At 48.9% G+C, this 27773-nt stretch overlaps 1 protein-coding gene across 2 annotated transcripts in view; it reads left to right on the top strand.

Annotated features, from left to right (window-relative positions):
- The first annotated feature begins 9692 nt into the window (after window positions 1–9692).
- Window positions 9693–27773, top strand: part of SMARCA1 (SWI/SNF related, matrix associated, actin dependent regulator of chromatin, subfamily a, member 1) — a 504496-nt gene continuing 486415 nt past the window's right edge. Inside the window, exon 1 of one of the 2 annotated variants that reach the window (XM_063937259.1) lies at window positions 9693–9991. In XM_063937259.1, the coding sequence (XP_063793329.1) occupies window positions 9869–9991 (123 nt within the window). In that variant the 5' untranslated portion in view covers window positions 9693–9868. The remainder of the gene's footprint in view (window positions 9992–27773) is intronic. The other variant, XM_063937258.1, reaches the window with a different exon arrangement.

Genomic DNA, 27773 nt, shown 5'->3' with positions numbered 1-27773 from the left:
TCGGCTAATACTGTGTGCTATAATGTGAATTTCGGCTCATACCGTGTGCTATAATGTGAAAGGGGCACCAGTACTAGATAGTATAAGGGGTCCTACTACACTGAAGGACACGCCCCTTTTGAGTGACCACGCCCCTTTTCCGGAGCGCGCGCGCCTTCGGCGCGCGCATAATTGCTATCTGCACTCTTTCATTCCACCTTCAAAAATTCAACTTCGACCACTGCACCTACATACACACCCTGACATCTTTATATGCAGTGACACCGGTGGCGTCTGCACATACTTTCCTTTTGTATTTTTTTTTTTATTATTATCATTTTATTAATTTATTATTTTTATAAAAATTTATTTTATTTTTTTTGGGGGGGGGGGGGGGGGGGGGGGGGGCATTATTGATCTTGCCCTGGGCTCCAAAAACCCTAGTTACGCCTCTGGTCCTGCAGTAAGGCTTCTAATTACTTTTAAATTACCTGCTCGTTGCCAGGGTTTCATGCTCTTGGTTCCATGCCCGGTGCCAGGGGTTTTCATGCTAAGGGTGTCATTCTCGTTGCCAGGGGTTTCATGTACTGGGTGTCATGCTCGTTGCCAGGGGTTTCCTGCACTGGGTGTCATGCTCGTTGCCAGGGGGGTAGTGCTTGTTGCTAGGGCTGTGCTCTCCCAGTGCCACATATGCCCCCAGTGCCAGATATTCCCCCACAGTGCCAGGTACTCACATGCCCCCAGTGCCAAATATAGCCCCCCCCCACCCCATGTGTCAGGTACACATATGCCCCCCCCAATGCCACATATGCCCCCAGTGCCAGATATTCCCCCACAGTGCCAGGTACTCACATGCCCCCAGTGTCAAATATAGCCCCCCCCACCCCATGTGTCAGGTACACATATACCCCCCCAATGCCACATATGCCCCCAGTGCCAGATATTCCCCCACAGTGCCAGATACTCACATGCCCCCAGTGCCAAATACAGCCCCCTTCCCCCCCATGTGCCATGTACACATATACCCCCCTAGTGCCACATATGCCCCCAGTGCCACATAAGCCCCCCTCCCCTTGTGCCACATATGCCCCCAGTGCCACATAATCCCCCCTCCCCCCTGTGCCGCATATGCTCCCCCAGTGCCCCCCCATGCTCCGCAAGTGTGCCTCCCCCGCTGTTTTGTGTTGGAGGGACACGGAGGGCACAGCGTGCGCCTCTCCCGTGTCCCTCCTGGGTCTCCGGCGGGTCTGTTAAAGGAAGTGCCGGTTCGTGAGCCAATCAGAGCTCACGAACGGCACTTCCTTTATTAGACCCGCCGGAGACGCAGGACTCGGAGGTACACAGGAGAGGAGGCGCGCGCTGTGCCCTCAGTGTCCCTCCTTACAGCAGCGGAGGGAAGGAGGAGACCGCAGATTGACATGCGGACGCCTCGTCCGCATGTCAATCTGCGCTAAATCAGTGGCGCCCCGCAGCCCCTCACCCCCAAGCCACCGCGAGGGCTGCGGGGGCAGTAGTTACGCCACTGTTAGTAGTGATGAGCGGGTTCGGTTCCTCGGAATCCGAACCCCCCCCGAACTTCACCCTTTTTACATGGGTCCGAGGCAGACTCGGATCCTCCCGCCTTGCTCGGTTAACCCGAGCGCGCGCCCGAACGTCATCATCCCGCTGTCGGATTCTCGCGAGATTCGGATTCTATATAAGGAGCCGCGCGTCGCCACCATTTTTCACTCGTGCATTGGAAATGATAGTGAGAGGACGTGGCTGGCGTCCTCTCACTTTGTTTCAGGGGGCTGCAGTGCAAATATCTTTATTCTGGGGACCAGTAGTATTATAGGAGGAGTACAGTGCAGAGTTTTGCTGACCAGTGACCACCAGTATACGTTGTCTGCCTGAAAAACGCTCCATATCTGTGCTCACACTGCTTTATTGTGGGGACTGGGGACCAGCAGTATTATATAGGAGGAGTACAGTGCAGAGTTTTGCTAACCAGTGACCACCAGTATTATACGTTCTCTGCCTGAAAAGCGCTCCATATCTGTGCTCAGTGTGCTGCATATATCTGTGCTCACACTGCTTTATTGTGGGGACTGGGGACCAGCAGTATTATATAGGAGGAGTGCAGTGCAGAGTTTTGCTGACCAGTGACCACCAGTATTATACGTTCTCTGCCTGAAAAACGCTCCATATCTGTGCTGCATTGTAGTATATAGTAGGAGTACAGTGCATAATTTTGCTGACTACCAGTATATAATATATAGGAGTACGGTACAGAAGGCCACTGCTCTACCTACCTCTGTGTCGTCAAGTATACTATCCATCCATACCTGTGGTGCATTTCAGTTTTGCACAGTTTGCTGACCACCAGTATATAATATATAGAAGTACGGTACATTAGGCCACTGCTCTAGCTACCTCTGTGTCGTCAAGTATACTATCCATCTATACCTGTGGTGCATTTCAGTTTTGCACAGTTTGCTGACCACCAGTATATAATATATAGCAGTACGGTACAGTAGGCCACTGCTCTACCTACCTCTGTGTCGTCAAGTATACTATCCATCCATACCTGTGGTGCATTTCAGTTTTGCACAGTTTGCTGACCACCAGTATATAATATATAGAAGTACGGTACATAAGGCCACTGCTCTAGCTACCTCTGTGTCGTCAAGTATACTATCCATCCATACCTGTGGTGCATTTCAGTTGTGCGCAGTATATATAGTAGTAGGTCATTGCTATTGATACTGGCATATAATTCCACACATTAAAAAATGGAGAACAAAAATGGGGGAGGGTAAAATAGGGAAAGATCAAGATCCACTTCCACCTCGTGCTGAAGCTGCTGCCACTAGTCATGGCCGAGACGATGAAATGCCATCAACGTCGTCTGCCAAGGCCGATGCCCAATGTCATAGTAGAGAGCATGTAAAATCCAAAAAACAAAAGTTCAGTAAAATGACCCCAAAAATCAAAATTAAAAGCGTCTGAGGAGAAGCGTAAACTTGCCAATATGCCATTTACGACACGGAGTGGCAAGGAACGGCTGAGGCCCTGGCCTATGTTCATGGCTAGTGGTTCAGCTTCACATGAGGATGGAAGCACTCATCCTCTCGCTAGAAAAATGAAAAGACTTAAGCTGGCAAAAGCACAGCAAAGAACTGTGCGTTCTTCTAAATCACAAATCCCCAAGGAGAGTCCAATTGTGTCGGCTGCGATGCCTGACCTTCCCAACACTGGACGGGAAGAGGTGGCGCCTTCCACCATTTGCACGCCCCCTGCAAGTGCTGGAAGGAGCACCCGCAGGCCAGTTCCTGATAGTCAAATTGAAGATGTCACTGTTGAAGTACACCAGGATGAGGATATGGGTGTTGCTGGCGCTGAGGAGGAAATTGACAAGGAGGATTCTGATGGTAAGGCGGTTTGTTTAAGTCAGGCACCCGGGGAGACACCTGTTGTCCGTGGGACGAATATGGCCATTGACATGCCTGGTCAAATTACAAAAAAAAATCACCTCTTCGGTGTGGAATTATTTTAACACAAATGCGGACAACAGGTGTCAAGCCGTTTGTTGCCTTTGTCAAGCTGTAATAAGTAGGGGTAAGGACGTTAACCACCTCGGAACATCCTCCCTTATACGTCACCTGCAGTGCATTCATATGTCAGTGACAAGTTCAAAAAGTTTGAATGACAGCGGAAGCAGTCCACTGACCACTAAATCCCTTCCTCTTGTAACCAAGGTCCTGCAAACCCCACCACCAACTCCCTCAGTGTCAATTTCCTCCTTACACAGGAAAGCCAATAGTCCTGCAGGCCATGTCACTGGCAAGTCTGACGAGTCCTCTCCTGCCTGGGATTCCTCCGATGCATCCTTGAGTGTAACGCCTACTACTGCTGGAACTGCTGTTGTTGCTGCTAGGAGTCGATCGTCATCCCAGAGGGGAAGTCGGAAGACCACTTGTACTACTTCCATTAAGCAATTAACTGTCCAACAGTCCTTTGCGAGGAAGATGAAATATCACAGCAGTCATCCTGCTGCAAAGCGGATAACTCAGGCCTTGGCAGCCTGGGCGGTGAGAAACGTGTTTCCGTTATCCACCGTTAATTCACAGGCAACTACAGACTTGATTGAGGTACCATCTAGGTTCCATTTCTCTAGGCAGGCGATACCGAAAATGTACACAGACGTCAGAAAAAGAGTCACCAGTGTCCTAAAAAATGCAGTTGTACCCAATGTCCACTTAACCACGGACATGTGGACAAGTGGAGCAGGGCAAACTCAGGACTATATGACTGTGACAGCCCACTGGGTAGATGTATTGCCTCCCGCAGCAAGAACAGCAGCGGCGGCACCAGTAGCAGCATCTCGCAAAATGTCAACTTGCTCCTAGGCAGGCTACGCTTTGTATCACCGCTTTCCAGAAGAGGCACACAGCTGACAACCTCTTACGGAAACTGAGGAACATCATCGCAGAATGGCTTATCCCAAATGGACTCTTCTGGGGATTTGTGACATCGGACAACGCCAGCAATATTGTGCGTGCATTAATCCTGGGCAAATTACAGCACGTCCCATGTTTTGCACATACATTGAATTTGGTGGTGCAGAATTATTTAAAAAATTACAGGGGCGTGCAAGAGATGCTGTCGGTGGCCCGAAGAATTGCGGGCCACTTTCGGCATTCAGCCACCGCGTGCCGAAGACTGGAGCACCAGCAAACAGTCCTGAACCTGCCCTGTCATCATCTGAAGCAAGAGGTGGTAACGAGGTGGAATTCAACCCTCTATATGCTTCAGAGGATGGAGGAGCAGCAAAAGGCCATTCAAGCCTATACATCTGCCTACGATATAGGCAAAGGAGGGGGAATGCACCTGACTCAAGTGCAGTGGAGAATGATTTCAACATTGAGCAAGGTTCTGCAACCCTTTGAACTTGCCACACGTGAAGTCAGTTCAGACACTGCCAGCCTGAGTCAGGTCATTCCCCTCATCAGGCTTTTGCAGAAGAAGCTGGAGACATTGAAGGAGGAGCTAAAACAGAGCGATTCCGCTAGGCATGTGGGACTTGTCCTTAATTCGCTTAACCAGGATTCACGGGTGGTCAATCTGTTGAAATCAGAGCACTACATTTTGGCCACCGTGCTCGATCCTAGATTTAAAACCTACGTTGTATCTCTCTTTCCGGCAGACACAAGTCTGCAGAGGTTCAAAGACCTGCTGGTGAGAAAATTGTCAAGTCAAGCGGAACGTGACCCGTCAACAGCTGCTCCTTCACATTCTCCCGCAACTGGGGGTGCGAGGAAAAGGCTAAGAATTCCGAGTCCACCCGCTGGCGGTGATGCAGGGCAGTCTGGACCGAGTGCTGACATCTGGTCCGGACTGAAGGACCTGCCAACGATTACTGACATGTCGTCTACTGTCACTGCATATGATTCTCTCACCATTGAAAGAATGGTGGAGGATTATATGAGTGACCGCATCCAAGTAGGCACATCAGACAGTCCGTACGTATACTGGCAGGAAAAAGAGGCAATTTGGAGGCCATTGCAGAAACTGGCTTTATTTTACCTAGGTTACCCCCCCTCCAGTGTGTGCTCCGAAAGAGTGTTTAGTGCAGTCGCTCACCTTGTCAGCAATCGGCGTACGAGGTTACTTCCAGAAAATGTGGAGATGATGATGTTCGTCAAAATGAATTATAATCAATTCCTCCGTGGAGACATTCACCAGCAATTGCCTCCAGAAAGTACACAGGGACCTGAGGTGGTGGATTCCAGTGGGGACGAATTAATAATCTGTGAGGAGGGGGATGTACACAGTGAAAGGGGTGAGGAATCGGACGATGAGGAGGAGGTGGACATCTTGCCTCTGTAGAGCCAGTTTGTGCAAGGAGAGATTGATTGCTTCTTTTTTTGGTGGGGGCCCAAACCAACCAGTCATTTCAGTCACAGTAGTGTGGCAGACCCTGTCGCTGAAATGATGGGTTTGTTAAAGTGTGCATGTCCTGTTTATACAACATAAGGGTGGGTGGGAGGGCCCAAGGACAATTCCATCTTGCACCTCTTTTTTCTTTGATTTTTCTTTGCATCATGTGCTGTTTGGGGACAATTTTTTTGAAGTGCCATCCTGCCTGACACTGCAGTGCAACTTCTAGATGGGCCAGGTGTTTGTGTCGGCCACTTGTGTCGCTTAGCTTAGCCATCCAGCGACCACAGTGCACCTCTTTTTTTCTTTGCATCATGTGCTGTTTGGGGACTATTTTTTAAAATCGACAATCCTGTCTGACACTGCAGTGCCACTCCTAGATGGGCCAGGTGTTTGTGTCGGCCACTTGGGTCGCTTAGCTTAGTCATCCAACGACCTCAGTGCAAATTTTAGGACTAAAAATAATATTGTGAGGTGTTCAGAATAGACTGGAAATGAGTGAAAATTATGGTTATTGAGGTTAATAATACTATGCCAAATTTTATGATTTAAGCTGTTTTTGAGGTTTTTTTGTAAAAAAAACCCGAATCCAAAACACACCCGAATCCGACAAAAAATGTTCAGGGAGGTTTTGCCAAAACGCGTCCGAATCCAAAACACGGCCGCGGAACCGAATCCAAAACCAAAACACAAAACCCGAAAAATGTCCGGTGCACATCACTAACTGTTAGTACACTAATAAACGCTCCCCCCCCCCCTTCCCCGCTATGACTCCCTGGTACCGCTGAGGTAATATGGAGTCTCTCTGGAGGAGCTGCGCGCCCCTGTCAGTCAGCGCCTGTGTCCACTGCAGAGGGAAAATTGGGCTGGTGAGCTGCTGGATACGCTCATAGTGAAGGCCCCACTCCTTCAATGGCGCGCGGTCTTCCCGCTTTTTTTATACTGGATCAGGTAATCGTGTGCTTAAAATGGAGAGAAAACCGTTTTAAGGCTGTTTTTGCCAGTGTGGGTACAGTGTACAGTGTACTGAGACAAAGCTGTGTACTGTGTCTGGAGACGCATTGCGCTCTGGTTAGAAGCCGTGGATCTCCGTACCCTCATGCCGCTATAATGGCCGGCGACCCGCTAGCCGGAACGACGGCTCAGTACTCACCACTCTTCATTCTTCTGGATGTTAGGGGTGGCGGCGTGCTGCGGCAATGTACACTCTCCGTGGTGGGGCTTGCGAATAGTTCTCTCAGGAGCTCAGTGTCCTGTCAGTGGGGAACGGGACCATTAACCCTCCAAGAGGTTGGCCCTCCCCCCCCCCCCTCCTTCCCTAAGTCCCATGAAGCAGGCAGGCTGGTGCCAACCAGCCCTGCCTGAAAATAACAAACAGAAAATAAATGCACAAAACTCTTCAGGAGCTTCCTTCAGCGTGACCGGCTCCTCCGTGCACATTTTCAAAACTGAGTCTTGTAGGAGGGGCATAGAGGGAGCAGCCAGCCGATATTATCAAATTCTTAAAGTGCCTATGGCTCCTAGTGGAGCCATCTATACCCCATGGTACTAAATGGAACCCCAGTATCTTCTAGGACAGGGGTGGGCAATTATTTCAGCTGAGGGGCCACTTGACATTTCCTGTCAGTATCCGAGGGCCACTTACAAAATAGCAGCTCCCCCCACTTGCCAAAAATATAGGGATGTGCTTCATGTGGAAGGGGTGTGGGCAAAAAATAATACAGATTCATATTAGGCTGCACAATAGTCTCCATTATTCAAATTGCGCCACACAGCGCCACTTACTCACACTACACCAGATAGAGCCCCTTTTACACAGTATGGAAGGTAGAGCCCCTTTTACACATTACAGCAGGTAGAGTCCCCTTTTACACATTAACATTTTATTTAGGATAATTATTGTGCAGCAAGCAAATTATCCAGTGTCCTATGACCCCTGGGGAAAGGTGTGACACAGTGACAGAACACGGGGAGGGGGGGGTGACAGTGACAGAACACGGGGTGTCTGACAAGGTGACAGAACACGGTGGGGGTGACACGTTGACAGAACACGGGGTGTGTGACACGGTGACAGAACACGGTGGGGGTGACACGGTGACAGAACACGGGGGGGGGGTGACACGGTGGCAGAACACGGGGGGTGTGACACGGTGACAGAACACGGGGGGGGTGACACGGTGACAGAACACGGGGGGGTGACACGGTGACAGAACACGGGGGGGGGGTTATACGTGACAGAACACGGGGGTGACATGGTGACAGAACACGGGAGGGGTTGGTACAGCGAGAGCTAAAGGCCCATACACACTTGACGATAAAATGAACGACGTCGTTCATTTCAGCCCTCATCAACGACGTCGCTCATTATATCGTCAAGTGTGTATGCATCCGACGACCACCGATGCGCGGCCCCGCGGGACGTTAACGACCCTCGCTTATCTGTGGAGCATGTATGCTCAATTTCCACTATGGTCGTTACCGACCAGAGACGTCGTTGAATGTGTATGGTGTGAAAGACCAACGACCAACGACCAAGCCACTGTTCACCAGCCCTGTTCCCAGCTCATTATTTTAATAAACTGTTCAGCTTGGATGCTTCAACGATGAATGGTCTATGGTCTATGGTCTTTGGTCGTTGGTGGTGTGTATGCTCATGTCGTTTGCTCAGCTGTTCAAGGGAAGTTCAAGGGAAGTCGTTGACGATGATCGTTGACGATGTGTGCATCGTCAAGTGTGTATGGGCCTTAAGATCTCTCCCCCAAACCTAAAAACAGACTGACGCCACTGCCCGCACACACAAATATACACCCCCCCCCCCCCTTTCTTTCTCTCACTCACTTTTCCCATTAACTTTACTGATCTGGCTGGCTGGCAGTGGCAGGAAGGATGGATCTATTCTGTACAAGTCTGGCTCTTTTCCCATGTAGCTCCGCCCCCTGAGGTCCCATGTAGCCCCGCCCCTCCTCGGCACGTAGCTCCGCCCCTTTTCGGCTGAACCCAGCCGTTGTCACTGGGGACTCTGGAGGAGGGAGGAGGCTGCTACAACGCAGCAGCAGGGGAGAGAGGCGCAGCCGGCAGCTTGGAGGTACTGCAGCTCAGAGCAATGACAAGCAGCTCAGCCGTTCGGGCCGCTTGTCATTGCTCGCTGGTGGGAGGCAGTGGGCCGGACAGGATCGGTTTGCGGGCCGCATTTTGCCCACCCCTACTCTAGGACGTAAGAGAAATCAGATTGACTGAGCTGCTAATTAAGGGGGAGATGTACTAAGCAGTGATAAAAGCTTAGGTGAGCCAGTGGAGAAGTTGCCCATGGCAACCAATCAGCATTGATGCAACATTTATAAATTCGCATTCTATAAAAGTATACAGAGCAGCTGATTGGAGAAGTTGCCCACCATTTTTATCACTGATTAGTAAATCTGGACCGTTGGGGTCCCTTGAGGACTGCGTTTGAAAACCTCTGCATTAAGGTTACATGACAGCGTTTGATTTATTTTCATATCAGGTAGTTATGTTGTTTAAATATTTATGCTTTTTTGTTTATATTACTTTCCAAAAATACTGGTACAATATTTATATTATTAACACAAATACACACATTTCTTATTGTATTTACCCGTGTGCTGAATAATTTTGCCATATGCAAATTACTTTGCGATAAATTAGGTGTGTGCAATAACCTGTGTAGCTAGAGGGTTAATCCTGGGAACTTGTTCCACGTTACCCCCAGCCATGCCAGGGCACAGGCTGGCAGCAGCATTCCAGCAGCTGGAGGACACGGCCTATTCTGGGGGAGGCGCGGCACCGTCGCCAGCTGCGCGTTCCCGTTACCGGACCGCCCTGCTCCTGTCACTCCAGCGGCGGCTCTCAGCACCGTGTCGGGGTGGGCGTGTCCCTGTCTCCGATGTGACGTCGCATATTCCCTGCTTACGGTGATCTCTCACCCACGACATCGTTCTGCGTAATCCGTTTTATGGAGCTGGAAGGTGGATCCGGGGAGCCGGGTGCTGCAGTGATGGAGGCAGTAGTTTCGGATGAGGAAATGCCGTCCACCTCACGGGAAGAAGAGGCAGAGGCACCTACTAGCGCTGAGGAGGTAAAAAACGCGGGAGGGCGCAGCTATTACTTTCCCTATGTTATCCTCAGGTACCTGGCGATGGCGGGAACCCTCTGTAATCATCAGTCCTGATGGGCTGACGCCCCGCCCACTGTTGGGCCCAAGGAGTGTGACTTCTTCAGGCCCATATATCTACAGCACCACAAGTTCCCCAGTACTGCTACTAAGTATACTTGCACATACATACTGTAAGCTGTACCTGCCAACAGGAGTGTCCCTCCTGGAGAGGGTAATGTTGGGTGGTATGCACATAGTAACTGCCATCATTCTGTACCTTGTATTGGCTCCATTCTGTACCTACAGTAGTATTGCCGTTATTCTACACCTAGTTTCTCTAACGCCCTAGAGGATGCTGGGACTCCGTAAGGACCATGGGGATAGACGGGCTCCGCAGGAGATATGAGCACTTTAAGAAAGACTTTGACTCTGGGTGTGCACTGGCTCCTCCCTCTATGCCCCTCCTCCAGACCTCAGTTTGATACTGTGCCCAGTGGATACTGGGTGCATTTCAGGAGCTCTCCTGAGTTTCCTGTAAGAAAGCATTTTTGTTAGGTTTTTTATTTTCAGGGAGCCTGCTGGCAACAGACTCCCTGCATCGAGGGACTGAGGAGAGAGAAACAGACCCACTTCTCTGAGTTTCAGGGCTCTGTTTCTTAGGCTACTGGACACCATTAGCTCCAGAGGGATCGGTACGCAGGTCTCACCCTCGCCGTTTGTCCTAGAGCCGCGCTGCCATCCTCCTCGCAGAGCTGGAAGAAAGAAGCCGGGTGAGTATGTGAGGAAAAGACCATCTGAGGCGGCAGAAGACACCTTGATCTTCACTGAGGTAACGCACAGCACTGCAGCTGTGCGCCATTGCTCCCCTTCACCTCACACACCTCGGTCACTGTAAGGGTGCAGGGCGCAGGGGGGGGGGGGGCGCCCTGGGCAGCAATATAAACCTCTCTTTTGACAAATACACATATATACATGTACAGCTGGGCACTGTACATGTATATAAAGAGCCCCCGCCATGTTATTGGAAAATTTGAGCGGGACAGAAGCCCGTCGCCGAGGGGGCGGGGTTTCTCCCTCAGCACTCACCAGCACCATTTTTCTCCACAGCACCGCTGAGAGGAAGCTCCCCGGACTCTCCCCTGCTTGATACACTGTGAAAGAAGGGTTTTAAAGTAGAGGGGGGGGGGGGCACATAATTGGCGTGTATATATATCTATATTTATATATATATATATATTTATTTAATTTATTTATTTATTTATTTATATATTTATTTTATATTTTTATATATATATATATATATATATATATATATATATATATATATATATATATATATATAAATCTCAATATTTTTCTAGAATAACATGGATTGGAAGCAATTTGGAATAATACACTATATATTCCACACCTGGTATAGAGTGTGGAGAAAGAACACACCTATATAAGTACCAGTACATATATTACTGTCTTTATTTACAGTCTTTTATAAGAAAGCAATTTATTCACTTTAATGAGATACAATGATGTCTCTTCCCCCTCTTTCTTTTTTTGACACTTTCACATTGTTTTTCACAATATGTGTTTGTTTTGTATTTTCCCTCTTTTTGGTAATGGGATCCTAACATATTTTTTTCACAGCCTAACACAACAGCAATATATTTTACATAAGTTTATTTAATCACGTATCACTTTACACATACTCTCACATTTAATCACAAAGAATAATATATTTAATTATAGCAATATATTTTCACACTCCACGATATTTACTTTAACACATTTTCGATAATATGATCTTAATGATAGGATCAAAGGGACACAGTAATTAAGCAAATAGAAATAATAAAACAAATATTTCCTTATTTAAATATCTTTTATTTAAATTTCACTATGATTAAAATATATCATAGTTCATCCACAAGATTAAGAAGATATAATCCAAATAAGCAGGTATTTAATGAAAAGACTAGAGTATAGGGAATATCTGCCTGTAGCAATAATTTAATTGTACATAGGTTTGATGATAACAACCAACTATGAAAGCTTTTTTTATTTATGGATGTGTAGCCCTGGAATTAACACATTGTTAATCAGGGACTGTGAAAATATTTATAATGTTCCATTTATTTCATATATATATATATATATATATATACATTAGTACATCATTAATTGTTCCCCTTTTGAAATGAACTATAATTATACTACATGTTGCTCCCTCATAAAGACGCTTTTATTGAGGAGTTTGCAATATATAGATTGCTACAATGGTCTGATTATCAGGTATCCATAATACAGGGTCCCCTGTATGTATATAGAACAGCAGAGACTGTGATGATTAGGTGCACCTGCATGCTCACGCTGAGCAATAGATTAGCAATTGCCGGAGGACGGAGCCGCTGAGATATGCGGCAACGGACTGGGGATTTGAAAATCTCCAACCCGCATTATTGATTGGCTACGGAGATTGTAACAGGTCCTTACTGTCCCCCTCCCCTTATATAAACCGACGATGAGGCGAGCGCCGGTCACTAGAGCCCTGACAAAGCTCTAATATAGAGTGAAATGCGCATAGGGAAATAGCCGTGCGCCGCTAGAAAAAATTAAATGTGATCAGTTAGAATGTGTATTCTATTGTGTTACCTGCTAGCCATAACGCATGTTAACGTCATACTTTTGCACGTTTAGACATTAGTTGGTGCAGTGCGGTGCTGGGATATACGGCAGCCCGCAATACAAACAGCACTAGTCTCTTTATACATGTCTGTGGCGTCCAGCAATAGAGATTAGGAACATGTCAGCCGTGCACTAAGTCCGTGGCGTCTGACAACAGAGACTCAGAGACTAGGATCATACCTGCTGTGTATTAAATTGTATGCATCTGGGTAATAACTCTTATTGGCATGAGCTCATTACATATATAATTTGACATCAGTTAAACACGGATGCATTACCTCTTTTGAGAGACATATAACACATAAACACCTAATAAATCAAATAAGGGAATGTGATTTAATCCCTTTTTGAATGGTTTAGGTATGATTAATGTGTAATTTTATTATCAGCTTAAAAGGTGATATGTTATAGTTAATAACGTTACATGCATGTATGTGTATATATATATGAAGGACTCCATATAGGAAAGTCTTCTATTGTGTCTCCTTGCCTATGATAAGGAAAAATTTTACTACTATATCCCATCTGGAAGGAGGTACTGCAGACCTCCAATGATATGGTGGTAGAATCATAACACAGAAAGACATTCTGTTCAATAAAGTAATTGTAATTGTATCAGTTACAACATTCTTGCTGTGTATTAAAAGTTATTACATGTATCACCTAGAAGCAACTGTTACTTTTGGCAGGACAGAAACACAGAAGTAATGCCCAAGCTGGGAACTTTTTCCCCTATCAAATAATTAGAATAAGATTGTGGCAGGCTTATGGAGAATTATATTACTAACCAGGGGTTGTTATACTTATTATAAAGAATATATACATATATATCCCAATCATATTCTTCTGAGGAATACAGCAGTGGAATACAATCTGTACATCAAATACAAATCAATAAGTAGCGGCACACGGCTCAGTTTTTAATTTTCTTTATTATTTGGCACTAGGACAAAACAAATCCTTTTCTGTTTTCTGTTTTGTCCATTTTTCTGATTCACGTCTATACTATTTTTTATAAATTTTATATTTCACTGTTTACGGCCCAATTAAGGGTCTTAATACTTCATATGGGATATTAATAAAGTTGATACATTCCATATGGGTATTGGTAGGTACTAAGAATTAAGTGTTAATACATATATATATATATATATATATATATATATATATATATATATATATATATATATAAATGTATAAGGACACAGATCCAATATCAGGAATTCTTGTTGGTTCTGGGAGTGAGTGCACCCAGAGAAACTGATCCCTTTCTCTTCACCCTTTCTCGCTGTTTATCCTGTATGCATCCAACAAGCTGGGTGCTCCTGCTTCAAAGCAAACTATTGCTCGCTGGATCTGTAACACGATTCAGCAGGCTCATTCTGCGGCGGGATTGCCGCATCCAAAATCAGTAAAAGCCCATTCCACAAGGTAGGTGGGCTCTTCTTGGGCGGCTGCCCGAGGGGTCTCGGCATTACAGCTTTGCCGAGCAGCTACTTGGTCGGGTTCAAACACCTTTGCAAAATTCTACAAGTTTGATACCCTGGCTGAGGAGGACCTTGTGTTTGCCCATTCGGTGCTGCAGAGTCATCCGCACTCTCCCGCCCGTTTGGGAGCTTTGGTATAATCCCCATGGTCCTTACGGAGTCCCCAGCATCTACAATGACGTTAGAGAAAATAAGATTTTACTCACCGGTAAATCTATTTCTCGTAGTCCGTAGTGGATGCTGGGCGCCCGTCCCAAGTGCGGACTTTCTGCAATACGTGTATATAGTTATTGCTTAATAAGGGGTTATGTCATGTTGGCATCCGTTGTTTGATGCTCTGTTGTTGTCCATACTGTTAACTGGGTATGTTATCACAAGTTATACGGTGTGATTGGTGTGGCTGGTATGAGTCTTACACTGGATTCCAAAATCCTTTCCTTGTAATGTCAGCTCTACCGGGCACAGTTTCCTTAACTGAGGTCTGGAGGAGGGGCATAGAGGGAGGAGCCAGTGCACACCAGTAGTACTAATTCTTTCTTAGAGTGCCCAGTTTCCTGCGGAGCCCGTCTATTCCCCATGGTCCTTACGGAGTCCCCAGCATCCACTACGGACTACGAGAAATAGATTTACCGGTGAGTAAAATCTTATTTTTTCAGAGATGGATGCAGATCTTGCTCGCTGGTATTCCAGCTGTCGGGTTTCCGGTGTTGGTCTGCTGACTACTGGAATCCCGATAGCCGGGATATCATACTCATAGTGTTTATACCATTCTGCACATAGTATTACAACCATTTCTCTTACGTCCTAAAGGATGCTGGGGTCCACATTAGTACCATGGGGTATAGACGGGTCCACTAGGAGCCATTGGCACTTTAAGAGTTTAATCGTGTGGGCTGGCTCCTCCCTCTATGCCCCTCCTACCAGACTCAGTATAGAAATTGTGCTCGGAGGAGCCGGTCACAGCTAGGGGAGCTCCTAGAGCTTTTTTGGTTTTATTTTTTTTCTAAGAGTGTTTAGGCACAGGGAGGCTGCTGGCAACAGCCTCCCTGCTTTGTGGGACTTAGGGGGGGGAGTAGTGTCCAACCCAGAGAGGTTAATGGCCACTATCTCCACTGACAGGACACTGAGCTCCTGAGGGTGATGATCGTTAGCCGCCCTAGGCGACCGCTCACTCCTGCAACATGACGACACCCCCTAACAGAGCCAGAAGATTCCGGTGGTGAGTGTGATGGCGGCAGCAGGGTGGGAGCACTGCGCTCCGGAGGCTCAGCGGTACACAGTGCGGCGCTAGCAGGGGCACCCTGAGCCAGCGCAAATACCCTAAACTGGTCACTCAGGCTATCAGGGACCTCGGTAACGCTGCTAGCACCTTACCTCCGGCCAGTATAAAGATTTCAACGCGCGGGAAGACGCGCCATGTTCGGGGGCAGAGCTTCTCAGAGCGGGCCCAGCAGCTCACCAGCGCCATTTTCTCCCTGCAGATCTGTAGACTGAGACGCTGACAGGGAGCGCGGTCCCTCCACACAACTCCAACTGTGCGGTACCAGGGGGTTGTAGAAGGGGGGGTGGGGGGAGGCAGTAGTTTACTGTGTAGTCTATTAAGGGTACACAGTCAGCGCCAGGAGTTTAATTTATAACTACCTTATATAGCGCTGTGTGTGTGCTGGCTCCAAACTCTGTGTTCCTTTGAAGCTACTTGGGGGAAACTGTGTCTGACATTTTCCTGTGTGTGGGTATATGCGAGTTTCTCACATAGCCATGTCCAGGGACTCTGTGTCTTATCTTCTCCAGAGGAATCCATTCCTTGTACTCAGGACTGTAATGCCATGTTTCAAGCTCCTTACTCTGAGCCCCAATGGCTGGCTTCCATTAAGGGAATGATATCTCAGATTTCTACTGGGGTAGCCCATACTGAAGCTGAAACTCAGGTTTTAGAGAAATCTATGAAGTTAGGTCAGGTTCTGTCCCTGTTACTTCTAAACCTCCTGGCATATACCCAAAGAAACGTGCACTTGCCCAGATTATGCAAGCCGACACGGAAACCGACTCTGACACGGCGGACGGTGATGGGGATGTGCTGATGGAGATTATGGTTCTCCTCCGCAGACAGGGAGTGAACATAATTCCATATCTGGATAATCTGCTGATAAAGGCATCGTCCAGGGAGAAGTTGTTGCAGTCCATTACTCTCACGACTCATCTGCTCAGGGAACACAGATGGATTCTGAATCTTACAAAATCACATTTGGAGCCGACAAGGAGATTGTCTTTCCTGGGGATGATCCTCGACACGGACATGCAGAGGGTGTTTCTGCCGGTGGAGAAAGCGTTGGTGATACAATCGATGGTCCGGGATGTCCTGAAGCCTGCCCGAGTATCGAGTCATCAGTGCATTCGCCTTCTGGGGAAGATGGTTGCCTCCTACGAGGCTCTACAGTACGGAAGATTTCATGCTCGGTCATTCCAACTGGATCTCCTAGACAAGTGGTCGGGATCTCACCTGCACATGCACCAGAGGATACGTCTGTCGCCGAAAGCAAGAATTTCACTCCTCTGGTGGCTGCAAATGCCTCACCTTCTGCAGGGCAGCAGGTTCGAGATTCAGAACTGGATCCTTCTAACCATGGATGCAAGTCTCCGAAGTTGTGGTGCAGTCACCCAAGGGGAAACATTCCAAGGAAGGTGGTCAAGTCAGGAATCCCTTCTTCCAATAAACATCCTGGAACTAAGAGCCGTGTACAACGGTCTTCTACAAGCAGCACACCTTCTGCAAGATCAGGCCATTCAAGTGCAGTCGGACAATGTCACAATGGTGGCCTACATAAACCGACAGGGCGGAACGAAGAGCAGAGCTGCGATGTCAGAGGTGACAAGTATCGCAGCGGCCATCTTGAATTTCAAAAATGGCGCTGAGGCGCTATTTTTGAAATGGATACCGCTCCGCTGCAAAACTCTGCTGATTGCTGAATGGCCCAGACTGCCGCGTCCCACCGCCGCTACCGCTGCCCGCATCTCCGCCGCATCCCGCCGCCCGCACCTCCGCCGCCCGGCCCGCCGCATCCCGCTCCTCAGCCGCCCGCACCTCCGCTGCCCACACAGTGATTGACAGCGGATCCAGTGACGGATCCGCTGGCCAATCACTGTGGCCTCACTCACAGGGTCGTGCTTTCATAGGTTGAAAGCATGTCCCTGTATGAAAGCGGCACCTCTAATGGTGCCGCTTTCCCATGTTATTTCAATGGGCTTTTCCTGCCCATTTCTAGGCTCCGCCCGTGCCCGCCCCCGCTCCCATAGCTTTCCCCATTCAGTATGGGAGGCACCACGATCGGTGCCTCTCAAACACATTTGACACTGTATAATCATGAGTAAAATAATAAAGGAGATACTTATGTGTCATAAGTATCTTCTTTGTATTATTTTACTCATTAATGACAGGGGAGGCACTGCCTCCTCTGACTGCACGTCCCTGGTTCAGAATGACCCCCCTATATTCTGTACCCTGGGGAACTAGGTGCGTCAGGGTCTCATATAATATATGGTGCTAAACAGGGTATACTGTTTGTATTTCTCGCTGTGTTTTTCCGTCACCCCACACCACTTAAATCCTCTGTTTGTGCTCTGTATTTACTGTCACAAAACAAAGGGGATAATTTGCTGGTCTTTGTTTTCGTCTGGCTATATTGTACTATTACGTCCTAAGGCTACAATCCCATATGATGTATGCTAAACAGGGTGGACGCTCCTGCATCATGCAGTGCTGTTGTCATGGATTCATCAGTGGGGGAAGTGTTAGCTGCTGGTTCAGGCGCTGGGGGTCATACATCTCCCAGTCCGTCTGTGACACCGGTGGTCAATCAGGACCCACCTTGGGCAGCTTTTACAAATATGCTTACTACGCTTGTATCGCGTCTCATGGCCCCTGTGGGGCCTCCTGTGCCGTTACAGCCACATATTGTCCCTGTAGTCAATCCGCCATGGGCGGATACTTTGTCTACCCAGTTACATCAATTAAATCAGACTTTGGTTAGACAAAAGTCCACCCCACGTCCCTCTGGGGCCAAGGGGTCATCTAAGCGGGCCATTTCTTCTTCACAATCCACTAATATTTTGGATAATTCTTCCGATGAAGGTGGGGAATATACTGATGCTTCAGACACTGATAAAGTTGCTTCTGATGAGGATTCTGCAACCCAGGTTGATGTTCCTGACCTTGTGGAGGCTATCAAGCTGATTCTACATATTAATGATGACATTGAGCCTCCTGTTACATCTAAGAAACCTCAGAAGGTTGCTAAAGTAGTTTTACCACATTCTGACCTTTTAATTGACATACGTCAGGAATCCTGGTCATCTCCAGGAAATAAGTTTTCCCTGTCTAAAAAGATTCTAGCTCGTTATTCTGTCCCTGCGGAGTTGAGCAACAAGTGGGAAACTCCACCGCCGGTGGACTCTCATGTCACCCGTCTTGTGGTGTCCTCTACTCTGCCTATCACCACTGTCGCCTCTCTGAAGGAACCGACAGATAAGCGTGTAGAGTGATGCCTGAAGTCAATTTACACTCTTACCGGTGCTGTACATAGACTCACTATGGCTGCCTCTTGGGCTGCAAAAGGAATTGAAGCATGGGTTTAGGCAATTGAGGATGAGCTACCTCAGGATTTTTCTGACACTGCCAGACATTATCTGCCATATATTATCACAGCCACTCACTATATTCAGGAGGCGGCCTCTGATGCAGGGGTCATGGCGTCCAAGGCATCTACTACGTCTATCCTGTCTTTCCGGATTCTGTGGTTGAATTCCTGGAAAGTAGACCTGGACTCTAAAAAGACCTTGGAGGTATTCCCTTTCAAGGGAGACATCTGGATAAGATTGTGACTGACTTGGCGACTGCCAAGACTGCGTTTCTCCCAAGTACTAATCATTCTGCTCAGAAGGCTAAGAGTACCACTTTTCGTTCCTTTCGACCTCCAAGTAAAGCAAAAGGTCAGGCGTACCCGAGACAGGTTCGTACTTCCAAAACCACTAAGCCCAAATCTAAACAATTCTGGGCCGCCCAACAGCCTGCTTCCAAACAAGACAAGCCTGCTGAATGGTGGGGCGGGCCTCCCCCTGGGGGACCCCAGGGTGGGGGGCAGACTTCTGCAGTTCGCCCAGTCCTGGTTAAAGACCACTTCAGACGCCTGGGTAAATTTAGCACAGATACGATCAGGAACACAGATATGCGGGGGTACGCCCGCCCCCAATGTCAGTCCCTGCCTCGTCGCAGAAGTACAAAAGCATTGCACAGCAGTGATTCTTTTGTATTTCTCCTTCATCCACTAGGGGCCACTGGAGTGCAGGTACAAAGGGGGGGATATAGTAGGCAGTAACTGGGAGCTGTGACTAGCTCCTCCCCTACTATGTCCCCCCTCCAAGCCAGTCTTATTTTAGTGCCCAAGGGAGCTGGTTCACTCTTGGGACTTCTCTGAAGAATTTTTATTTTATTATTTTAATTATTCTTTCTTGCACACACAGACTGGCAGCTTTGCCACTGCCAGTCTGCACCACGGGAGCTGCCAGCGGGGTCCCATCGCAGCTGCGTGCGGCTCGGGATGGGCCCCGGCTGAAGGAGACACTAGCTCTCCGGAGACTGGCCGGACACCGCTGCGTGCGGCGCGTGTCAGGGCCGCTCCGTCGGCAGAAGATCCTGGCAGCACGGCAGCGGTGAGTATAAGTGGCTGGACACCGCTGCGTGCGGCGCGTGTCGGGGTCACTCGATCAAATAAACAGCAGCAGCGGTGAGTACAAACTTTACTTTGATCTCTAAAGTCCTCATGGCTTAGTGTACTGATGCCCTGTAACATGGATCAGACCGACCTGTGTTCAAATCCCGCTCTGACCTAATTTACAGACCTGGGTTCAGAACCTACTCTGATCCTGCTCTAGTCTCCGGCGGCATCACCGCTCCCCGCTCACTCCCCCCGCTCAGCGCAGCTCGCAGAGCCGGCGCGGGGATACTCAGGGCCCATAGTAAGTTTAAATCTGGCGCCATTAGGGAAGGGGGGGGCGGAGCTTAACACACGTCTCACAGAGCCGACGCGGGGATACTCAGGGCGCCTAGCAAGTTTATATCTGGCGCCATTAGGGGGGGCGGAGCTTAATCCCGTTCTCGGTTTCCTCAGCGCAGAGAACCAGTGGTCCCCCCGCTGCCCGCTCCCCCACGCGGCTCACTCCCACCGCTGCCCGCTCTGGTCTCCGGCCGCGGCTCTCCCCCCGCACAGATTTCCGCTCAACGCGACTCACAGAGCCGGCGCGGGGATACTCAGGGCGCCTAGCATTTTTTAATCTGGCGCCATTACGGGGTGGGCGGAGCTTAATCCCACTTTGTACCGCCGGGCTCAGCGCGCGCTGGCAGCCATTCTGCAACGCTGCAGCGCGGAGAAGGGGTGAATCGGAGGAACAGTGAGTATTTTATTTTTTCTGAGAACAGGGGGCAAACTAGGGAGGCACCTGTAGCGTTTAGATTGTTTACTAACTCTGCACTATAAAGTGCAGGATGGATTGGGCTGCTGTGACTGCGCTTCTCTCTGCCTCCCCCCCTTCTGCCTATTGCTGTGTTTGTGTGGGGGAGGGTGACAGGTGCTAGGTGCTGCCAGGGCTGGAAAGGGTTCCAAGGCAGCGCAGTAGTTTTTACAATGTCAGAAGTGTTCGGTAAGGTTCAACCACACTAATGCTCTATATCAGGGCCTGGTTAAGCTCACTGAATATTTACAATAACATAGCACTACAAGCTTCCACCGAAATTTATTATAACAGGGACATCCTGGTACAGACCTGGGTTCACGTCCCACATATCTTCACCTTGCCACATTAAATTTTCCCCGGCTTTACTCACAGGCTGACCGCCATTTTGGGCAACCAGCGGAGCTTCCAAGAAACATGTTTTTCACCTGTTCTTACTAAATTAGCAGTACATACAGGGCGGGTAATGACTTCCCTTTATTATTCCTTTGTTTCACTTGCTAGTAATGCTGTTTGTAATTTGGGAAATGTGTGTGGCATCAGACAAATAGCCGCTGTGGCTCGGTACGCTAATAGCGGGGAAATCTGAACACAGAAACGTGCCTGTCACTGCATGTTATAGTACAGAGAGTGCATAGGGCTACACTTCTTTAACCCACCTTTTCTCTTTTCGTTTAACTAAACGTAACACTCAGGGCAGTCAGAGAATTCCCTGTTATGTGTGGACTGTGCGGTGGAGCCATTTGATTAGCCCTCAACGCAACTGCAACGCACTCCTGTTTGAACGGCTCAGCTTATGCAGGTAAGGTCACGGTTACCCAGAGACACCGTCCGTCATTTCTCCTTCCCAGGTTTATAGATGGAGGTTGCTAAACTCAATGTTGCACCACTCTGCGGATGAGAGACCTCTCTTGGAGGAGGCGATAGATGTCCAGGATACTGATGACGTCGGTTTTCTATGGAGCCTGAACCAGTATCTCAGTATCGAGGCGTTTTGTACAGCAGTTTGTCTAATGCTGCAGGTAAAGGAGTCAGAACTAGACACTTCACGTCCCTCAGAGTTCAGCGACTTTTCCAGTTTCGGATAAGCTGGATATGCTCCGGTTGGTGGCCTGGAGACATCCGAATGCACAATTTCAGGTATCAAACAATGTTTGTTTTCCTATCCTTTTCCCGCAGACTGCAGGAAACGATATCAGACCTCTCCAATGGTATACCCCTCGATGTATTGCCGGTCCAGGAAGCTGCCGTTTCCTGGTGCAACCTTGCTGAAGGAGCCGTCTGAGAGAAATAGGTGGCAGCAGGGGTTCTACCTTGTCCGATGCAGGTAGGTTGTGGAACAATTGTCCTTTGGGTTACAGGCTGCGACTGTGACAGGCGGATATTGAATCCTAGTGGGCAGCAGAGGCGTAGTTCATTACGGGCCTGGTTGGGAAGGATCTTCCTGCCTGGATTTCTCAGACCATTGGGGGTAAGTCCACTTTTCCTTCCCCAACTGCTGCTCCTGCTCCAAGATGGACGTATACTGGTCTTTTGACCTTTCCATGCCCCTTCCAGGTTTCGAGTCCATGACAGGGGCAGTATCTCCATCACCAAGGGATCTCGAAGTAAGAGACTGAGGCAGAGGTTCAACATCCTCTGACCAGTCTGATTGTAGGTCCTCCAACACACCCACCACAGGTCGGGCCTCCCTTCCACCTGGGAGATCCCAGGGTGGGCGTTTGTCTGTGTTTTTTTTCTGGGAGGCCTGGGTATGCTTGGGTTAGGTTTCTCATCACAGGCGGTTGCATATTCTATTTTGTAGTCCAACCGCCTCAGTGGTTCCTCACCACAGGTTTGCCAGTTTTCGACGACAAGAGAATCGTACTGCAGGCGGCGTTACAGATGCTTCTATCCGCAAGGGTGCTGATCCCGGTTTCCACACATCATTGGAATCGGGGCGATTTCTCAGGCCTTTGTTTTTCCTGTACCGAAGCCAGATTGCTTGGCCAGGCCTATTCTAAACTCAAAATCCCTTCAGTCTGAGATTGCTAGTTTGGAGCAAAAGAGGGTTTAGACGTCCTTAGTCATCAGGGAGGTCTGTTTACTGTTTCCCATTGGCCTTCCTCATTGGGCTTTTCTACGATTCGTAGTACAGAATACTCATTTCTCTGACGTCCTAGTGGATGCTGGGACTCCGTCAGGACCATGGGGATTAGCGGCTCCGCAGGAGACAGGGCACAAAAATAAAAGCTTTAGGACTAGGTGGTGTGCACTGGCTCCTCCCCCTATGACCCTCCTCCAAGCCTCAGGTAGGTTTTTGTGCCCGTCCGAGCAGGGTGCAATCTAGGTGGCTCTCCTAAAGAGCTGCTTAGAAAAAGTTATTAGGTTTTTTATTTTCAGTGAGTCCTGCTGGCAACAGGCTCACTGCAACGAGGGACTTAGGGGAGAAGAAGTGAACTCACCTGCGTGCAGGATGGATTGGCTTCTTAGGCTACTGGACACCATTAGCTCCAGAGGGATCGAACACAGGCCCAGCCATGGAGTCCGGTCCCGGAGCCGCGCCGCCGACCCCCTTGCAGATGCCGAAAAGTGAAGAGGTCCAGAAACCGGCGGCAGAAGACTTTTCAGTCTTCATGAGGTAGCGCACAGCACTGCAGCTGTGCGCCATTGTTGTCAGCACACTTCACACCAGCGGTCACTGAGGGTGCAGGGCGCTGGGGGGGGGGCGCCCTGGGCAGCAATGATAATACCTTGTTCTGGCTAAAAATACATCACATATAGCCCCTGGGGCTATATGGATGTATTTAACCCCTGCCAGGTCTCACAAACACCGGGAGAAGAGCCCGCCAAAATAGGGGGCGGGGCCTATCTCCTCAGCACACAGCGCCATTTTCCTGCACAGCTCCGCTGCGAGGAAGGCTCCCAGGACTCTCCCCTGCACTGCACTACAGAAACAGGGTAAAAAAACAGAGAGGGGGGGCACTTTTTTGGCGATATTGATATATTAAGCTGCTATAAAGGAAACAACACTTCTGTAGGGTTGTTCCTATATATTTATAGCGCTTGGGTGTGTGCTGGCAAACTCTCCCTCTGTCTCCCCAAAGGGCTAGTGGGGTCCTGTCTTCGATAAGAGCATTCCCTGTGTGTCTGCTGTGTGTCGGTACGTGTGTGTCGACATGTATGAGGACGATGTTGGTGTGGAGGCGGAGCAATTGCCGGTAATGGTGATGTCACCCCCTAGGGAGTCGACACCGGAATGGATGGCTTTGTTTATGGAATTACGTGATAATGTCAGCACGTTACAAAAATCAGTTGACGACATGAGACGGCCGGCAAACCAGTTAGTACCTGTCCAGGCGTCTCAGACACCGTCAGGGGCTGTAAAACGCCCTTTGCCTCAGTCGGTCGACACAGACCCAGACACGGACACCGAATCTAGTGTCGACGGTGAAGAAACGAACGTATTTTCCAGTAGGGCCACACGTTATATGATCACGGCAATGAAGGAGGCTTTGCATATCTCTGATACTGCAAGTACCACAAAAAGGGGTATTATGTGGGGTCTGAAAAAACTACCTGTAGTTTTTCCTGAATCAGAGGAATTGAATGAAGTGTGTGATGAAGCGTGGGTTAACCCCGATAGAAAACTGCTAATTTCAAAGAAGTTATTGGCATTATATCCTTTCCCGCCAGAGGTTAGGGCGCGCTGGGAAACACCCCCTAGGGTGGATAAGGCACTCACACGCTTATCAAAACAAGTGGCGTTACCGTCTCCTGAAACGGCCGCCCTCAAGGATCCAGCTGATAGGAGGCTGGAAACTACCCTGAAAAGTATATACACTCATACTGGTGTTATACTGCGACCAGCCATCGCCTCAGCATGGATGTGCAGTGCTGGGGTGGTTTGGTCGGATTCCCTGACTGAAAATATTGATACCCTGGATAGGGACAGTATTTTATTGACTATAGAGCAATTAAAGGATGCTTTTCTTTATATGCGAGATGCTCAGAGGGATATTTGCACTCTGGCATCGAGAGTAAGTGCGATGTCCATATCTGCCAGAAGAAGTTTATGGACGCGACAGTGGTCAGGTGATGCGGATTCCAAACGGCATATGGAAGTATTGCCGTATAAAGGGGAGGAATTATTTGGGGTCAGTCTATCGGATTTGGTGGCCACGGCAACAGCCGGGAAATCCACCTTTTTACCTCAGGTCCCCTCCCAACAGAAAAAGACACCGTCTTTTCAGCCGCAGTCCTTTCGTTCCTATAAGAACAAGCGGGCAAAAGGACAGTCATATCTGCCCCGAGGCAAAGGAAAGGGTAAGAGAGTGCACCAAGCAGCTCCCTCCCAGGAGCAGAAGCCCTCCCCGGCTTCTGCAAAGCCCTCAGCATGACGTTGGGGCTTTACAAGCGGACTCAGGGGCGGTGGGGGGTCGACTCAAGAATTTCAGCGCACAGTGGGCTCACTCACAGGTGGACCCCTGGATCCTGCAGGTAGTATCTCAGGGTTACAGGTTGGAATTCGAGAAGTCTCCCCCTCGCCGGTTCCTAAAGTCTGCTCTGCCAACGTCTCCCTCAGACAGGGCGACGGTATTGGAAGCCATTCACAAGCTGTATTCTCAGCAGGTGATAGTCAAGGTACCCCTCCTACAACAGGGAAAGGGGTATTATTCCACACTATTTGTGGTACCGAAGCCGGACGGCTCGGTAAGACCTATTCTAAATCTGAAATCTTTGAACCTGTACATACAAAAATTCAAGTTCAAGATGGAGTCACTCAGAGCAGTGATAGCGAATCTGGAAGAAGGGGACTTTATGGTGTCCCTGGACATCAAGGATGCTTACCTGCCTGTCCCAATTTGCCCTTCACATCAAGGGTACCTCAGGTTCGTGGTGCAAAACTGTCATTATCAGTTTCAGACGCTGCCGTTTGGATTGTCCACGGCACCTCGGGTCTTTACCAAGGTAATGGCCGAAATGATGTTTCTTCTGCGAAGAAAAGGCGTATTAATTATCCCTTACTTGGACGATCTCCTAATAAGGGCAAGGTCCAGAGAACAGCTGGAGGACGTAGTAGCACTAACCCAAGTAGTGCTGCAACAGCACGGGTGGATTCTGAATTTTCCAAAATCTCAATTGACCCCGACGACACGTCTGCTGTTCCTGGGAATGATTCTGGACACGGTTCAGAAAAAGGTGTTTCTTCCGGAGGAGAAAGCCAGGGAGTTATCCGAACCTGTCAGGAACCTCCTAAAACCAGGAAAAGTGTCTGTGCATCAATGCACAAGAGCCCTGGGAAAAATGGTGGCTTCTTACGAAGCGATTCCATTCGGCAGATTCCACGCACGAACTTTTCAGTGGGATCTGCTGGACAAATGGTCCGGATCGCATCTGCAGATGCATCAGCGGATAACTTTGTCTCCACGGACAAGGGTGTCTCTTCTGTGGTGGTTGCAGAGTGCTCATCTGTTAGAGGGCCGCAGATTCGGCATACAGGACTGGGTCCTGGTGACCACGGATGCCAGTCTGAGAGACTGGGGAGCGGTCACACAGGGAAGAAACTTCCAGGGAGTGTGGTCAAGCCTGGAGATGTCTCTTCACATAAATATACTGGAGCTAAGAGCGATTTACAATGCTCTAAGCCTGGCAAAACCCCTGCTTCAGGGTCAGCCGGTGTTGATCCAGTCGGACAACATCACGGCAGTCGCCCACGTAAACAGACAGGGCGGCACAAGAAGCAGGAGGGCAATGGCAGAAGCTGCAAGGATTCTTCGCTGGGCGGAAGATCATGTGATAGCACTGTCAGCAGTGTTCATTCCGGGAGTGGACAACTGGGAAGCGGACTTCCTCAGCAGACACGATCTACACCCGGGAGAGTGGGGACTTCATCCAGAAGTCTTCCACATGATTGTGAACCGTTGGGAAAAACCAAAGGTGGATATGATGGCGTCCCGCCTCAACAAAAAACTGGACAGGTATTGCGCCAGGTCAAGAGACCCTCAGGCAATAGCTGTGGACGCTCTGGTAACACCGTGGGTGTTCCAGTCAGTGTATGTGTTTCCTCCTCTGCCTCTCATACCAAAAGTACTGAGAATTATACGGCAAAGGGGAGTAAGAACGATACTCGTGGCTCCGGATTGGCCAAGAAGAACTTGGTACCCGGAACTTCAGGAGATGCTCACGGAAGATCCGTGGCCTCTACCTCTAGGACGGGACCTGCTTCAGCAGGGACCGTGTCTATTCCAAGACTTACCGCGGCTGCGTTGACGGCATGGCGGTTGAACGCAGAATTCTAAGGGAAAAAGGCATTCCGGAAGAGGTCATCCCTACCCTGGTAAAAGCCAGGAAGGAGGTGACTGCACAACATTATCACCGCATTTGGAGAAAATATGTTGCGTGGTGTGAGGCCAGGAAGGCCCCGACGGAGGAATTTCAACTGGGTCGATTCCTACATTTCCTGCAAACAGGATTGTCTATGGGCCTCAAATTAGGGTCCATTAAGGTTCAAATTTCGGCCCTGTCGATTTTCTTCCAGAAAGAATTGGCTTCAGTTCCTGAAGTCCAGACTTTTGTAAAAGGAGTACTACATATACAGCCCCCGGTTGTGCCCCCAGTGGCTCCGTGGGATCTTAATGTAGTTTTGGATTTTCTCAAATCCCATTGGTTTGAGCCACTCAAATCGGTGGATTTGAAATATCTTACATGGAAAGTAACCATGCTACTGGCCCTGGCTTCAGCCAGGAGAGTGTCAGAATTGGCGGCTTTATCGTATAAAAGCCCATATCTGATTTTCCATTCGGACAGGGCAGAACTGCGGACGCGTCCTCAGTTTCTGCCTAAGGTGGTTTCAGCGTTTCACCTGAACCAGCCTATTGTGGTGCCTGCGGCTACTAGCGATTTGGAGGATTCCAAGTTGCTGGACGTTGTCAGGGCATTTAAAATATATATTTCAAGGACGGCTGGAGTCAGAAAATCTGACTCGCTGTTTATACTGTATGCACCCAACAAGCTGGGTGCTCCTGCTTCTAAGCAGACGATTGCTCGTTGGATTTGTAGCACAATTCAACTTGCACATTCTGTGGCAGGCCTGCCACAGCCTAAATCTATCA

This window comes from Pseudophryne corroboree, chromosome 8, assembly GCF_028390025.1.
Source record: "Pseudophryne corroboree isolate aPseCor3 chromosome 8, aPseCor3.hap2, whole genome shotgun sequence".
NCBI classification, from domain to species: domain Eukaryota; kingdom Metazoa; phylum Chordata; class Amphibia; order Anura; family Myobatrachidae; genus Pseudophryne; species Pseudophryne corroboree.
The sequence above is the reverse complement of the archived record's forward strand: the minus strand, read 5'-3'. Positions and strand labels throughout refer to the sequence as shown.